The sequence below is a fragment of the Tursiops truncatus genome, chromosome 9 (genome assembly GCF_011762595.2).
Source record: "Tursiops truncatus isolate mTurTru1 chromosome 9, mTurTru1.mat.Y, whole genome shotgun sequence".
NCBI classification, from domain to species: domain Eukaryota; kingdom Metazoa; phylum Chordata; class Mammalia; order Artiodactyla; family Delphinidae; genus Tursiops; species Tursiops truncatus.
The window spans coordinates 91,542,162-91,556,444 of NC_047042.1; the positions used below are offsets into that span (position 1 = coordinate 91,542,162).

Consider the following 14,283-nt stretch of genomic DNA (forward strand, 5'->3'; position numbering starts at 1 on the left):
AGGAGTTGAGGCTAATAAAATTCTAAAACCGGGAGGGTTTTGAAAGCTGTGTTCAAAGCTGGAGGAATCCAGAGGGTCAAGTGACCTCAGTCAAGTGACCGAGGAAGACCGAGCAAGGTTAATAAACATCAGAGGGAATGCAAGATATCAAGCTTCCCGCGCGTACATCCTTCCCAGAGAGTATAAACATCTTAAGGCTGGAAAAAGAAGACAAGTAACATTACAAGGGAAATTCATCCCCAAGTAACAAGTCTCTAACCCACTAAAGGATGTACATATTCCATCTTTTTTTGAAAGCACATATCCTGCTTTTTATCTTTGATGAGAAATCCCAAAGAATTGAAGAGGTGACAGAAAATGGCAAAGCTCAGTGCTGTCCATATTTTCCAAAAATGAGGAGATGAGAATTCTAGGAGAGATGATCAATAACGTTCATGTTGATTTTTGGAAAAAGTCTAAAGGGAGTTGATAAATAGTTGCTTGTGAGAATTCAGAGAATCACTATGAGCCAACCTTTTTTTTTTTTTTTTTTTGGCAAATTAAACTCATCTTCCATTCTTATAGGAGTAGTAAGCAATGTAGGCACTCTTTTGTTGGTTATTTGACAAACTTCTGCACACTTGCCATATATACCAGGCACTGTCTAGGTAATGATTAGAAAGAGATAGAAAACTCAGTCTCGTCCTTGAGGAGCTTATAGTCTAATGACAGAGGCAGAGAGGAAAGAGACCAGTACAATACGGTACGGTGAGCATGGAAAACACTGCACCCTCCAGGATGGGAACCAGGAAAGGCTTATTAGACGTAAGGTGACTGGGACTGAGTCCTAAAGAAATTAGCAGTAGCCCCCTAGCTTTCTGTACTGGTTGAGCTGTCCAGAGTGGGTTTTTTTTTTTTTTTCCCTCATTAAATTTCACAGGAACTTATGAGACTGGTACAATTATCATCTCTATCTTACTGACAAAGATACTAAGACTCAGGTTAAGTGACAACCCTGGTCACATGACTCACAGGAGGAAGATTAATAGGGTTTAGGTGCCATCTCCCAACTCAAGTCCAGGGCTCTTTCTACTGTCACTATTGTAATAGCTGCCTAGGTGACATCTCTGGACTATCAAGGTTTCATTGAGTAATTGTTACTCGCCCAAAGCACACTCATCTTCCGGCCCCAGAGCACCATGCACACTTCCAGGCACCACGTGGCCACTAGAAGGAGGTGATCTGGGAGGGGGTGATCGCCTGGCCTGCTAACTCCTCCATCACCTCAGAATGGCTGAAGGAAATACAGAAGCTTAGCCACGTCTCTGCCTCCGTTTGATTCTCCCCCCAGATACTCTGTTGTTACTCCCCTGTTCAAAGTCCCCTGAAGGTTTTTGTGGCCTCGGGATTTTAGAGACTGAGTCTGATGGTTAAAGGCAGTCATACATTGCTGCTCCCCCAGACTCAGCAAGGAAGGTTGATTAGAGAAACAGAGGAAGCCAGTGAGTCAAGGGCCCTGACCGCCAAGCCGCGTGCTGGCAGGCATGGAAAGCACTCCAAGGGCTGCCACGGCTCTTGGCCACGGCTGAGCCTCTGAGCAGTGAGATGGGACACGGCAGCCATGTGCCTCCGTACCGTCATGTTCACATGACATCCAAGATGTAACCAAGGTATAAGACCCCTCGAGCTGACCTGGAATAGAGCTGCTCTCGGATTGATGTCCTAGGGGCAGACACACACTCAAAATACACGTTCAAGCAGAGGAGACCAAGTCAAGCTGCCCAGTTTCAGTCCATTTCTCCTCCAAACCATGTGTCTACCCTCCCTATTTTTCCCCACCCCCTAAGATCTCTAGGCCCCAACCTCCAAAATGTGGTTCTAATTTCCTTCTTTCACTCAACACAGCGTCCTCAAGACAGAGTTCAAGTTCCTCAGGTGAGATTTAAGGGCCCCTATAATTTAGATCCATTACATATGCGCCCACCTCAGCTCTCACTGCTCCCCAGTACAAGCAGTCACCCCAGCTGGAGCGGCCTCTCCATTCTCTCTGCAACCTCTCCAAAAGCCCTGCCCCAGGGCCTTTGCTCATGCTGACACCTCCACTAGAATTGGAGAAAGCACAGCAGTGGGTCTTATATTTACTAGCAATGTGAACTTGAGCAAATTACTTCTTTAAGCCTCTCATTCTTCCTTTGGAAAACAGGGATATGCTCTGCCTTACTAGGCTGTTGTAAGGCTAAATGAGATGATGTGTGTAACTCCTGCTTTACACGCAGGCAAGACAAGTTTTCACCGTGCATTAGCTGCTATTAACAAGAAAATCCTCCACTTTTCCTACACCCATCCGAACCCTTGGTATTCGTCCAGATTCTCCTCAAATTCTGCTCCCCCCATGAAGCTTTCCCTACCTCAACCCTCATTTACTTTTCCCCTTCTCTGAACGCTCACAGCATTGATCACCTGCATCATTCATTTTCACAATCGCTCGCGTCGTGCCTCCTATAATTTACCATGAATGAGTGCATGGCTTTCACCCTAACTTGATTAACTTTAAGCCCTGTCCTTCTCTTTTTATACCCCAGGGCCCAAACACATAACGACTACTCAGTATCCGATATATTCTCGTTCAAGCAGAATTGACTCTCCATCAACTTGACATTCTCCCCAGAAGAACTAGGTGGTACCTGGAGATTCAATATGTACATCCTCTTGTAGGTCATTCACAAACATGTAAAAAGGTCCATCAAAGATAAGATCTCTAGGAAACCCCAATGTTGGTAATTTTCCATCTGGGAATGTAGCCACTTATCCTAAGCTTTGTTTATGGTCTTTAAGCCAATCCCATATTCATGAGGAAACAATGCTTAGTGACTCAATCTTCAAAAAACCAACTTCAGAGTGGGATTTTCTCACAGGTTTTGAAAGTCAAATTACATTGGGTTCTGCGGTTCCCCCTTATCCATCTGCTTATTTATCTGCTCAAAGAACTCAAGGAGATTAGCGTGGCACGATTTTTTCTTCCTGACACCATGCCACCTTCCCTCTGATAAGCCATGTTTACCTAAGTGTTCAGCAATTCAGCTTTATTATACATTCATTCAGTAAACATTAAACACTTACTCCATGCAAGCTTCTACCAAATGGTCCCCTGTGAGACAGAAAATACCTCAGCATATTAGTTTGATACATGAAGTGAAAAGGAACTTAAATAACGCATGATTTCATTTTCCAGCTGTAAGAACCCATCTCTGCTCACAAAGCCAGGTTTGACTTCTGTGTGCCCCTGACAGCCTATGGAGAGCGGCCGGGATGGGGAAGCTGGGCTTAGCTCTGAAATTTGGTGTGACCTGTAGGCATCCTATGAGGGACTGACAGAGCACACTGGCTGGAGTTGGGACGACACCACAGGGAACTCGCTGACATAAGTCAGTATTGAGCAAATACTTGAATTCAAAAATTGTTGAATGATATATATTTTTTCCAATTCAAGAACACCGGGCTGAACAGACTCTACGGCTTGGACCCAGGGTGGCCGTTCCTATATCACGCTTCCCCATTCACATTTTCAAGGCGCTCAGTTCCATGGAACGTGACTGCTTTCTCTTGCCCGTTTTCCGAATGGACCCCTTGGGCCTCTATCACTGCCCTCAACACTTCCTCAAGTTGCTTCCAGTGGTGCAACCACAGTTTATCTGTAAACCCCAATCAGTCTCCTTAGCATGATAGAACCTCAGTTGCCCCAGCACGTCTGGACTTGGCTATTTTTATGCAGGTATTTTTAATGAGCTCCTCTTGCTATCGGGTACTCAATGAGGCCACGCGGGCAGCTCTTTTTTTATTATCTGCGGAAACTGGAGCTGGGTCCACTTGATTCAGCAGAAATGGTCCTAACCAGCAGTAGAACGCTGTACTCCTGGCCTGTCATTAAGGCCCAAGTTGGGAAAGCCGTGGGAAGGGTGCTGAGAGGTAGGGAGGCCTTTGGCCCGTGTTGGGTTGGTCTAGTTGGATACGGGAAGGGAGAGGGGTGTGTTTGATCACTAAACCTGCTGCCAGGAGCTCTGAGCCCTGGTCTGAGATGAGCATGGCAAGCAGGTCAGGCATGCCCACTGCCAGGTTCCATCACATGTTTGTGGAGTGGAGTGGAAGGTGGTGGTGGTCACCCATGTGTGGGGTGAGATGCCAGCCCTCAGGGCCTCACAGGCAACATGGGGGTCAGCTCTCCAGGCACTGGTTCACACCATCGACTCACATCTAAAGCCACGTGATAGATTTGGGGAGTGGTTTTATTCAGGACCCCCAGGGCCTGGCTCCCCAGGTACAACCTCTCCAAGGCTAATTTCACCCTCTCAGCACACGGATGTCGGAATCATAGGACAAGTTCCTGTGAAACCACGCGACACTTGGCACTGGCAGAGACTGCTAAAGTTCTGAGGCAAATATGGCCCTGGAAACCTTATTAGCCCCTGTGCCTGCAGCAGTGCCCCATCCCGGGGGCAGAAGCGCAGCTGGTCACAGAGCTCGGGAGCCAGGCAGACTCCACCCGGGGCTCCAGATGGATCGGGCCACCCGTGCTGGACCCCCAGGGACCTGCTCGCTGCTACCCAGAAGGGACAGAGGGGCCTCAGGAAGTTAGCCACAAATATGCCTCGCCCACACCTGCAACAAGTCCCTCTCCACCAACAGTTTTTGAAAACTAACTCATCTAGAGTTTCTGGTCCCCTTTCTCTTAAATAAAACATCGAGTAAAAGAAAGCATTCTGGTTTTCAAATGGGTGCAGGGAGATTTAAGTTTAAATGAGAATGGTTTGGCCCATGACTTAGGGAAGCTCTCGTCACTGCATTCAAAACCTGACTACTTTTTTCAACTTTGTATTTCTTTTTTTTTAAATAAATTTACTTATTTATTTATTTTTGGCTGCGTTGGGTCTTCGTTGCTACACGCGGACTTTCTCTAGTTGTGGCAAGCAGGGGCTGCTCTTCGTTGCGGTGCGTGAGCTTCTCATTGCAGTGGCTTCTCTTGTTGCAGAGCACGGGCTCCAGGCACGCGGGCTTCAGTAGTTGTGGCACACGGGCTCAGTAGTTGTGGCTCGCAGGCTCTAGAGCGCAGGCTCAGTAGTTGTGGCGCACGGGCTTAGTTGCTCCGTGGCATGTGGGATCTTCCCAGCCCAGGGCTTGAACCCGTGTACCCTGCATTGGCAGGCGGATTCTTAACCACTGCGCCACCAGGGAAGCCCCTCCTTTTTTTTTTTTTAAACATCTTTATTGGAGAAGGGTCAACTCACATGATGGGTCCACAGCTCCAAGAGGTAGACGTTCTTACTTAAAAGACCGAACAGACTGCAGGGAATCAGAAACCCAGGTGTGCAACCTCATTTGCCTGACCCCTGTCTGTTTTGAGGCAGGTCTCATTGTTTTATATGAAACATTGTGCTGTGCACTGGAAACCCTGCAGCCTGAGCTGGGAGCTTCTCATCCCGGGATGGGCTGCCCACAGATCGCTCAAACCTCCTGTTCAGAATTTCCGAGAAGTGGGGTACAGGCTCTAGGGATAGGGGCTCATCGCTCAAGGCAGGTTATTTTTAGTAGTTATTTAGACTACTGGGAAGTTCTCCTTTAGAGGAGCTGGAATTTTCTCCATAGCTCCCACCATTGAACCTAATTCTACCACCCAGGGTCAAAAAAAAGAGCCAAATCTCTTCCATGTAATACGCATTCAATAGATATTTTTAAAGTACAGACTAAGGACCACGATCTGATCTTGCAAGCCTTCTCTTTCCAGCTACGCATTCTAAAATCTGTCAGACCGTCCCCTCACCAACCGACTGCTCTTCTGAAATGACCAACTTGCCACTTTCCCTCTTCCAGTATCGTATCTAGAAATGAAAATAGGTTGGTTACTCTAACCAACGCTTCTGAAATCTTCCATCAGAGAATGAAGAATTCTAATGGGAGTTGTAGGCTGAAGGGAGAGTATTGTCATGGCAAGCTGGTAGGGAGACAATGCTGACATATTGCACGAGGGCTGGATTTGTCCTCCAAGGGCAAGATAAAAACTATCACGGAGCCAATCCTTAGGTCTAAAGGACAGAGACAAAATCCAGTCAACCTTGACTCTTATCTCCAATTTCCTCTGTTTCATCAGAAGCCCATAAACCACCACCTAGCTTTCCTTGGAGCGAAATGCTTTAGGACAGGTAGTGTGACAGAGGACCGGCGTTTGCCAGTATACAAAATGTACCATTTCCTCCTTTGATCCTGGAACCCAAACAAATGGGTTATGTTCTAAAAATTCCATAAAACCACAATTCTGTATAGTGACCACAGCACTCCTAAAGAATTTTATTCTAAATATAGAGAGGTATTTCTCTGCAGAAAAAATATCCCAGCAACTTGGTTCTAATATATAATTAAATCCCCCCAGATACTTTGCAGTTACATATTATAGGTTATTTTGAGTGTTCATATTTTATCAGAAAATTATCATTTTCCTCTGAACAGGAGTTTTTACAAGGCTTTTGAGTTAACGGTGGCTGGCTTCATGTTTCAACTATAATTAAAACAGTGAAAAGAAATAGCAAAACCGTATATCACATGCAGTTCTGAAGAATGCTTTGTCCTCCAGTCCCCCTACTTCCCCTCACCCTGCAGCCCTGGGGCTCAGGGCTCTGAACAGTTGTGAGGGCCCCCAGTTTTGACCGTTTGGTGGGAGTAGGTGGTCTTAGGAAAGAAGAGACTGGCCTGGGAAGAAGGGATAAGGAGACCTCATTTTCTGTGTGCTTCCAGACTCAGCTGGACTGTCTCCTCCTCAGAGAAGGCTTCCTGGCCATTTAATCCCCTATCATTTTCTCACCTCGCTGCCCTCTCTCCCCCTTCATAACACTCACTTTCCCATGAAATGTAATGACAGCTATTTGTTAGTTTAGGAGGTAACTGTCTGCTTCCCCACTAGACTATCAACTCATTGAGGGCCAATGCAATGTCTTCTCTATTCAGCACCGTATAGCCAACTTCTCGTGTATATTAGACATTCAACAAACATTCGCTGAATGAGAAGAATGAGTGAATGAATGAGAGAAAGAACACAGAAACATCAAGACAGGAAGGAGTTCTCTTGCAACAGCTCTGTTGGGGCATATGCTTCTGAAGGACCCTCTTTTTCCCCTTTCCCTCTCCTCCCCCCACCCCCAGGCATATTCCAAAGACCCAGACACGAGTCTGTCAACTCCTGGCCCAACGTAACCAATCCAGCCACACAAAACCCCTTGCCAAATAGATCAGACATGAAACTCAATCCCAGGAAAGACGAGCCCACCTCCAAGAAGCCAGCTGTTGGGTCCTCCGGGAACCCCCACTCTGCAGGGGGGCTGCAGAACACACAGACGCCGCTGAGTTATTTACGGTGATAACCACAGAGTCACAAGATAGAACTGGGCCAGCGGCGCTTCCCCATCTGCTCCTGGTGGGTCCTCGGCCATGGATCTAGGGACCATTGTCCATGAGCTTTTATATTCTTTACATCCTTGCAAGACAAGTCTCCTAATTATTGGTCACGGGTGACTGGAACCAGAGTGTTTATCGTGGACTGTATTGCCACCCAGGCGTCTTGGGCTCCCTTGTGTCCTAACTCTCTGCTAATCGCTTTCCACCAGGCATCAGGTTTGGAGCCCAAACCAGTAGCCAACAGTGTCCTGTTTTTACGTGACAAAAGATGGGAAGAGGTCAGAAGTGTCCTGACGGCTGCTTTCAGTCCTGAAAAGCTGAATGAGGTAAGACCTGGGAAACGCAGACTCTCTTCCATAAAGAGCAGGTTTCCTCTCTCCAGATTATGATGGGAGCCGGTTCACTTTGCGTCACTTGTCCGTTGCCCCGCCCGCTATGCCCGTCAAACCTCCCTATTATTCCCAAAGCACAGGAAACTGTACTGGAGTGTCTGCCCTTTCTCCAGCCCTCCGCAGCCCCAGTTGCCATGAATCTGTAGTGAGTCAGCAAGCACTCAGGGCACTTCTGCTAAATCCCAAGGCTCTGTCCCGGGCACTTTGGGGGCACCCAGGAGAAAACTGGAGGGGCTCTCCTCAGACTTTCATGTGTAACGGATCACCTGAGAATCCTGTTAAAATGCAGATTCTGATGCAGTAGGTCTGGGGTGGGACCTGAGACTCTGCATCTCTAACAAGCTCCCAGGTGACGTGGATGCTTCTGAACAATGAACCACACTTTACATAGCAAGGAACTAGAGAACATCTTGAAATGAAGGTGAGCTTTGAATCAAGTCTGAAATAGGGAAGAGATGGCCATGGATACGAGGATGTCCTTGGGCAGAACTCTTGGGAGGGGGGTGGGCATGCCCAAGTTAATCTTTGTGGCCAGGTCAAAGGGCAAATTCTCATTTACAAGATGCTCTTAAACCCGGGGCTGCCGCATTCCCCCACCCAGGGACCCACCCTTCCCTACCAGCTGTATAAATAAAACTTACTGTTTGTCCTGCTTCCTGACCAAGTGCTCTCACACCTGATCCTCACTGATGGCCCCTCAATTGCTCATCTGGCTTTGATGCCTGTTCTGAATTCTGCAACAGCAACAGCTCATGACTGAGCCCTTGAGCCCTTCTGATGTGACGTGGCTGAAGGGTTGCCTCGGTGTGAGTCCCAGGTACATGGGAAACTCCAGAGCAAGTGCCCTTCCAGAGTCAGCCACCACATCTAGCTGTTGCAGAACGCCTGGCCTTGGAGTGGCCTGTCTTCAGTTCAATACATGAGAGCTACTCTGAGCTTCAACTCAAGATGTTCACCCATATGGTCCTGCTGAATTCCTCTAAGTTTTCTGAAGTCCCCCAGAAGAGGAGAGGGTTCCAGACTTCATAATTAATCCCATCCAAATAAACTCAGAAACGAGAGATCCTGCCCATCCTCAGTGAGGTTTTTCTGTTGTTTTCTTTCCTCAAGGCGGTTTTGATTTGTGTTTCCATACGTAGCCTTTACATAGCCAGCTAACACTCACACAGCTCTTACCATGTGCCAGACACCACTGTAAGGCTTCCTGTTCGTATTAGCATACTTAATCTTCACCACATCTCTGTGAGGTAAATACTATTATCAATCCCATTTTACAGATGAGGAAACTGAGGCCCATAGAGATTATGCACTTCACATCACATAGCTAGTAAGTGTGGCAAAGCCAAGGTTAGAACCCAGTTCCAGAATGCTCTTAAGCTCTCTGCTTGACTGCTTCTCCTATCTTGTTCTGAAGCTCCCTAGGACTGTCCTAGGGACTGTCTGGAGGGTGGTGGAAGGGAGATGAAGCAAATGGGACCTCTTTGGAAACCTAGGGGTATCAGAAGCAACACTCCTCCGTTTGCTGCCTAAGTTTGGAACCAACTGAGGTACGGAAACAGGTTTCAGACAGAAACCTCCTTTCTCACTGGTAAAGCTGTTTGAGAAATATAGTCTGCCTTCTGGTGGTGTGGGCTTGCTAATGCTTCACCCGGAGTGGGCAGCTGCGGCCTCCCCCCCAGCAGGAGGGCAGCCGAGAGCGCACACTAACATGCCCCCCCACCCCGTCCCCCCAGGGCTGGCCCACGCAGGCTCAGTTCCTTTTTTAAACACCTCGGCCTGATAAGGGAGGGCAGGACCCAGCCTTTCTCAGCCTCAGGTACACACTGGAGTCATCTGGGGAGCTTTGCAAACCATTGCTGTCTGGGTCTCACGTCTAGATTAAGTTGGTTTGGTTTGGAAGGCAGCCTGGGTCTGAGGGGATCTTACAGCTCCCCAGGCGATTCTGATGTAAAGCCAGAGTTGGGAACCACCACTGGTAGAAATTACCCACAAGGAAACATGAGGAGGGGGGTATCCTGCTACAGCTGGAACCAGGAGCCCTGCGCCACAGTCAGCCCTGTTATATACTGAGGTTTCATACGAGAATTTGTTTGAAGGAAGGGCCTGCTTCTTTAAAAAGTTGTAAAGCATTATTTGGGTCACCTTTATTACACCTAGTCACTAAAATGCTGAGTTAACCAAAAGGGGAAGGCTGGGGTGGAGAGGTAGGTAAACTGTGGCTTGACATAAGGAGCTCCAACACGTTGCATCCCACTTCCTCATTTGTGAGTAAACAATGACTTGACAATGCTATAGATACAGAAAGAATCTTATCATTTGTTAAAAAATAAATTGATGAAGGGTATCTGATTTTTTTTTTTTAAGTAAGAAAGGAAGTTTTTTTGACACTGAAGAGGAAAAAAAAAAAAAGAATCTTATCAGGGTCTAGATTTCTTTAACACCCTACAGGACACACTCCAGAAACTGATACAGCATCATTGCCCAAACAAATTCAGGGCTCCTGAAGTCCCAAGCATTTTCTCCTTTTGGTTCAGAAATCAAATTCTTAGCGCCTGAATTAGCTGCAGAAAATAGAGTTCCTCCAAGTGGTTCATAGCACTGAGACGCCTAGTAGCCGTAAATAAGAGGAAGGGGGAAGGGAGGGGGAAGGGAGGGGGAAGGGGGGGGGGGAGGGAGGGGGAAGGGAGGGGGGAGGGAGGGGGAAGGGAGGGGGAAGGGAGGGGGAAGGGAGGGGGAAGGGAGGGGGGAGGGAGGGGGAAGGGAGGGGGAAGGGGGAGGGAGGGGGAAGGGAGGGGCAAGGGAGGGGGAGAGAAATTTTCATAGACAGATTACCCGGGTTTTGCTTCAGATCTAGCTCATTGTTTAACATATTCTACAAGTGAACTTAAAGCTCCATTGGAAATCATCTTTCTACTCAATATAGTTCAATTTAGGTTCTTGGGTTTCTGTTGAAAGGATGCCATTCCGGAGCAGAGTTAGTCACCCTCGTCCCCACCTGTGGAGAATTTAGACCTGGTGAATTTAAGGTGTCTGGGAGGCATCTAAGTAGATGCATCAGGCAGAAGTTGGCTGCAGATATAGAGCTCAGGAGAGAAGGGTAGGAAAGATGGTCATCAAAAACAGACAGGGGGCTTCCGTGGTGGCGCAGCGGTTGAGAATCTGCCTACTAATGCAGGGGACATGGGTTCGATCCCTGGTCTGGGAAGATCCCACATGGCGCGGAGCAACTACGCCCGTGAGCCACAACTACTGAGCCTGCGCGTCTGGAGCCTGTGCTCCGCAACAAGAGAGGCCGTGACAGTGAGTGGCCCCCGCTTGCCACAACTAGAGAAAGCCCTCACACAGAAATGAAGACCCAACACAGCCAAAAATAAAAAAATGAAAAAATAAAAACACAGACAGTGGCCACGGGGATATAATATACAGCATAAGGAATATGATCAATAATACTGTAATAACTTTGGGGACAGATGGTTACTAGATTTACTGTGGTGATTGTTTCATCATGAATGCAAATGTCACACCAGTATGTAGTACACCTGAAGCTAATAGTGTACATCAACTATATTTCAATTTAAAAAAAAAGAAAATTTTTACAAGAGAGAAAACACAGGGCTTCCCTGGTGGCGCGGTGGTTGGGGGTCCGCCTGCCGATGCGGGAGATGCGGGCTCGTGCCCCGGTCCGGGAGGGTCCCGCGTGCCACGGAGCGGCTGGGCCCGTGAGCCATGGCTGCTGAGCCTGCGCGTCCGGAGCCTGTGCTCCGCAACCGGAGAGGCCACAACAGTGAGAGGCCCGCGTACCGCAAAAAAAAAAAAAGAGAGAGAAAACACAGACATGGGTGAGGTCACCCCAGGAGTGTATATAGCATGAGAAGAGGGCTGGGGAGAACCATATATAAGTGAGGGGCAGAGGAGATACCTACAGAGATGACTTGGGAAGAACAGCTTGAAACTGAAGTCCAGGAGAATGTGGAAGGGAAACGCTTTTCAAGGAGGAAGGAGCAGACAAAGGTGTTAAATGCTGGTTAAAAAGAAAGGAACATGAGGACTAAAAAGTACATGACAAAGATAATAGTTTTCAAGGGTTAAGCCAATATCTGTGTGTTTCATGCTCCATAAATCATGTCCTGGATTTTCTCTCCCCCACGGAATCATTGCTTCAGAAGGAGGCGGCAGTGGGCAACTTCCAGAACGAGGAGGTCTTTGCTCAGTTTTGCACATGAGGCTTTCCTGAGCCCTACTGAGACAATGGTCTTGGAGTTGCGAGCTTTGTTGGGAGTGAAAAGTTTTCCTAATTCCTAAAGCAGCTCTTTGTATATGAAGAGCAGGGTTTGAGGCTCTGAGCAAGGAGTGTCACTCTACACCAAAGCGTAGACCGGATGGAGGATCTTCCTATCCTACGGAAGATGGGTGGAGGGGAGAAAGATGGGAGGGCTGGTTGCCAGACGTCAGTGTCCTGACTGCCTCCTCCTCCAGCGCCCGGGACCCTCCAAGTTTCTGGATGCTTCCCTGGACTTTAACCTCACATGGGCTTTCCCTTTCTAGTCACTTGTTCTCAAACCCTGTGTGACCAAGGGCTGCGCCCAAATCACCTAGTACCCTTGTTTAAAACACATAATTCCAGCCACCCCAGGACCTACAGAATGACAATTTCTAGGGCGACTGAGAATCTGTATGCTTTACAAGTGCCCTGGCACGATCCTGGTTAGAGCCCTGTTGGAAAGCACTGGCGGTGCGAGTCCTCCTCTTGGTCCCTCGTCTGACCTTCTCAGACCCACAGACTCCCCAGGCTTGTAAGAGCTGGGCCCCAGAACCCCATCCTCCTCCCCTGCTTTATTTTTCTCTGTGGTGCTATCACCAGCTAACATTCCATTTATTTTACTTATTTTTTCTTTATTGTTAACTGTATAGCATGACCCACATAACGGACACTCAACAGTGATTTGCTGGATTGGAGGATGGATGGATGGATGGATGGATGGATGGATGGATGGATGGATGGATGGATGGATAGGGAATCACAGAACCAAGAAGCTTTCTACCTAAGGATATATGTTACAACTGAGATAAAAGGGAAACAAGAAGGAAATAATTTCATCAAAGAAAAATTACGTAAGAGGATGTGGCCGTTTGTTGGCTTTCTCTTTAGAGGGTCTCAAGTCTAGGCATATGTAGAAACAGAGAAAGCAGGTCACAGAGACGCAAAGAGGAGAAGAAGGCTCCCCGAGGGCCTGGGGCAGAGGAGACAGAAGAGAGAAGCTCGGGGAACCCATGGGAGCCCGCACTCCCCCGGGACATGGGAACCTGGCTCAGTTTTCCCACAAATAGCTATGGAATGTCAATAATCTCCAGTCCTTTCTGAATTAGTAAGTTGCTTTGGGACTTTTATTATCAAACTTGAGAGTTTATTCTTGAAATAAAGATGTGTTTTCCCTTGGAATTCTGAGGCTTTTTCCTTCAGCCCCTGGCAGCCTAAGTTAAGTACTTTACTCCCTGTGACTGTAGGTGTCATTAATATTCATAAAGTTCTGGATGGCACTGTCTTTATTTGTGTGGATTTTAGGCTGTCTTGGCCAACAATGCCTGAAAGTTACTTTAAAATTAGCATTCTATCATGAATCCATGGTTTTATTTAAAATAAAATTGGTTTTGGGTTTATGTCTTACCAGGGATAATATAGAGAGATAGAGAACCAGTGAGAATTTGATTGGTGCATTCCCGATCCCGGAAGAGACCATCAAAATCAGAGTCCAGTGACAGACAAGTTATTGGGATTTATAGGAAAGGATGGCTGAGCATTGCTGGGAAAACAACTGATTTTTTTATTAGGGAAAATTCTGTCTGATTAGCCTATCGGAATTTTCACCCCATCTCCTAAGAGGTTAATTGTTTTTAAAGGGGCAACCAGTGGACTTGGATTTTTACAGACTCTTTTGCTAGATTCTTTACCAAAGACTATTAATAAGTAACGCTGGGATTGTGTAAAAATTTATTATGGGTCAGGAAGTAAATAGATTTAGTTTCAAGAAACAAAACTGGGGCTGAATTAATCCTTCTCTGAGGAAATACATAAATAAGGGGATTCCCTGGGGACCCGGGTTAGCACTAATTTTATTTTTAAATTTTATAATTCATCTGAGAGAGGGAGACGACCATGAAATTTATGCATTTGTATATTTGTCTAAGTTCTTCTGGTTTGAAAAATATTAAATCAGTTGGAGTAAGTTTCTAAGATTGTGTAAGTCAGCACAAAAGTGTCAGATAACCTTCAGTGTAAGCAAGACTAAAATAATACATTTAGGAGAAAAGCATGTAAACCGTACTTATATGATGACGAACTTCAAGCTATGAATAACTACCAGGGAAAAGGATTTGAAATTGAGGATTGGAAAGGCCCCATGGTCATCTAATTCAGTAAAATATTGTAAACGGGCTTCCTCTACACATAGGGATTCACTGTGCATACTAAAAG

General features: G+C 46.9%; 1 protein-coding gene across 2 annotated transcripts in view; it reads left to right on the forward strand.

Moving 5' to 3' along the window:
- The window catches only part of TBXAS1 (thromboxane A synthase 1), a 150,480-nt gene that overhangs the window by 67,418 nt on the left and 68,779 nt on the right, over positions 1–14,283 (forward strand). For both annotated transcript variants that reach the window (XM_019946603.3, XM_019946536.3), the window contains exon 5: positions 7,629–7,745. In XM_019946603.3, the coding sequence (XP_019802162.1) occupies positions 7,629–7,745 (117 nt within the window). The remainder of the gene's footprint in view (positions 1–7,628; positions 7,746–14,283) is intronic.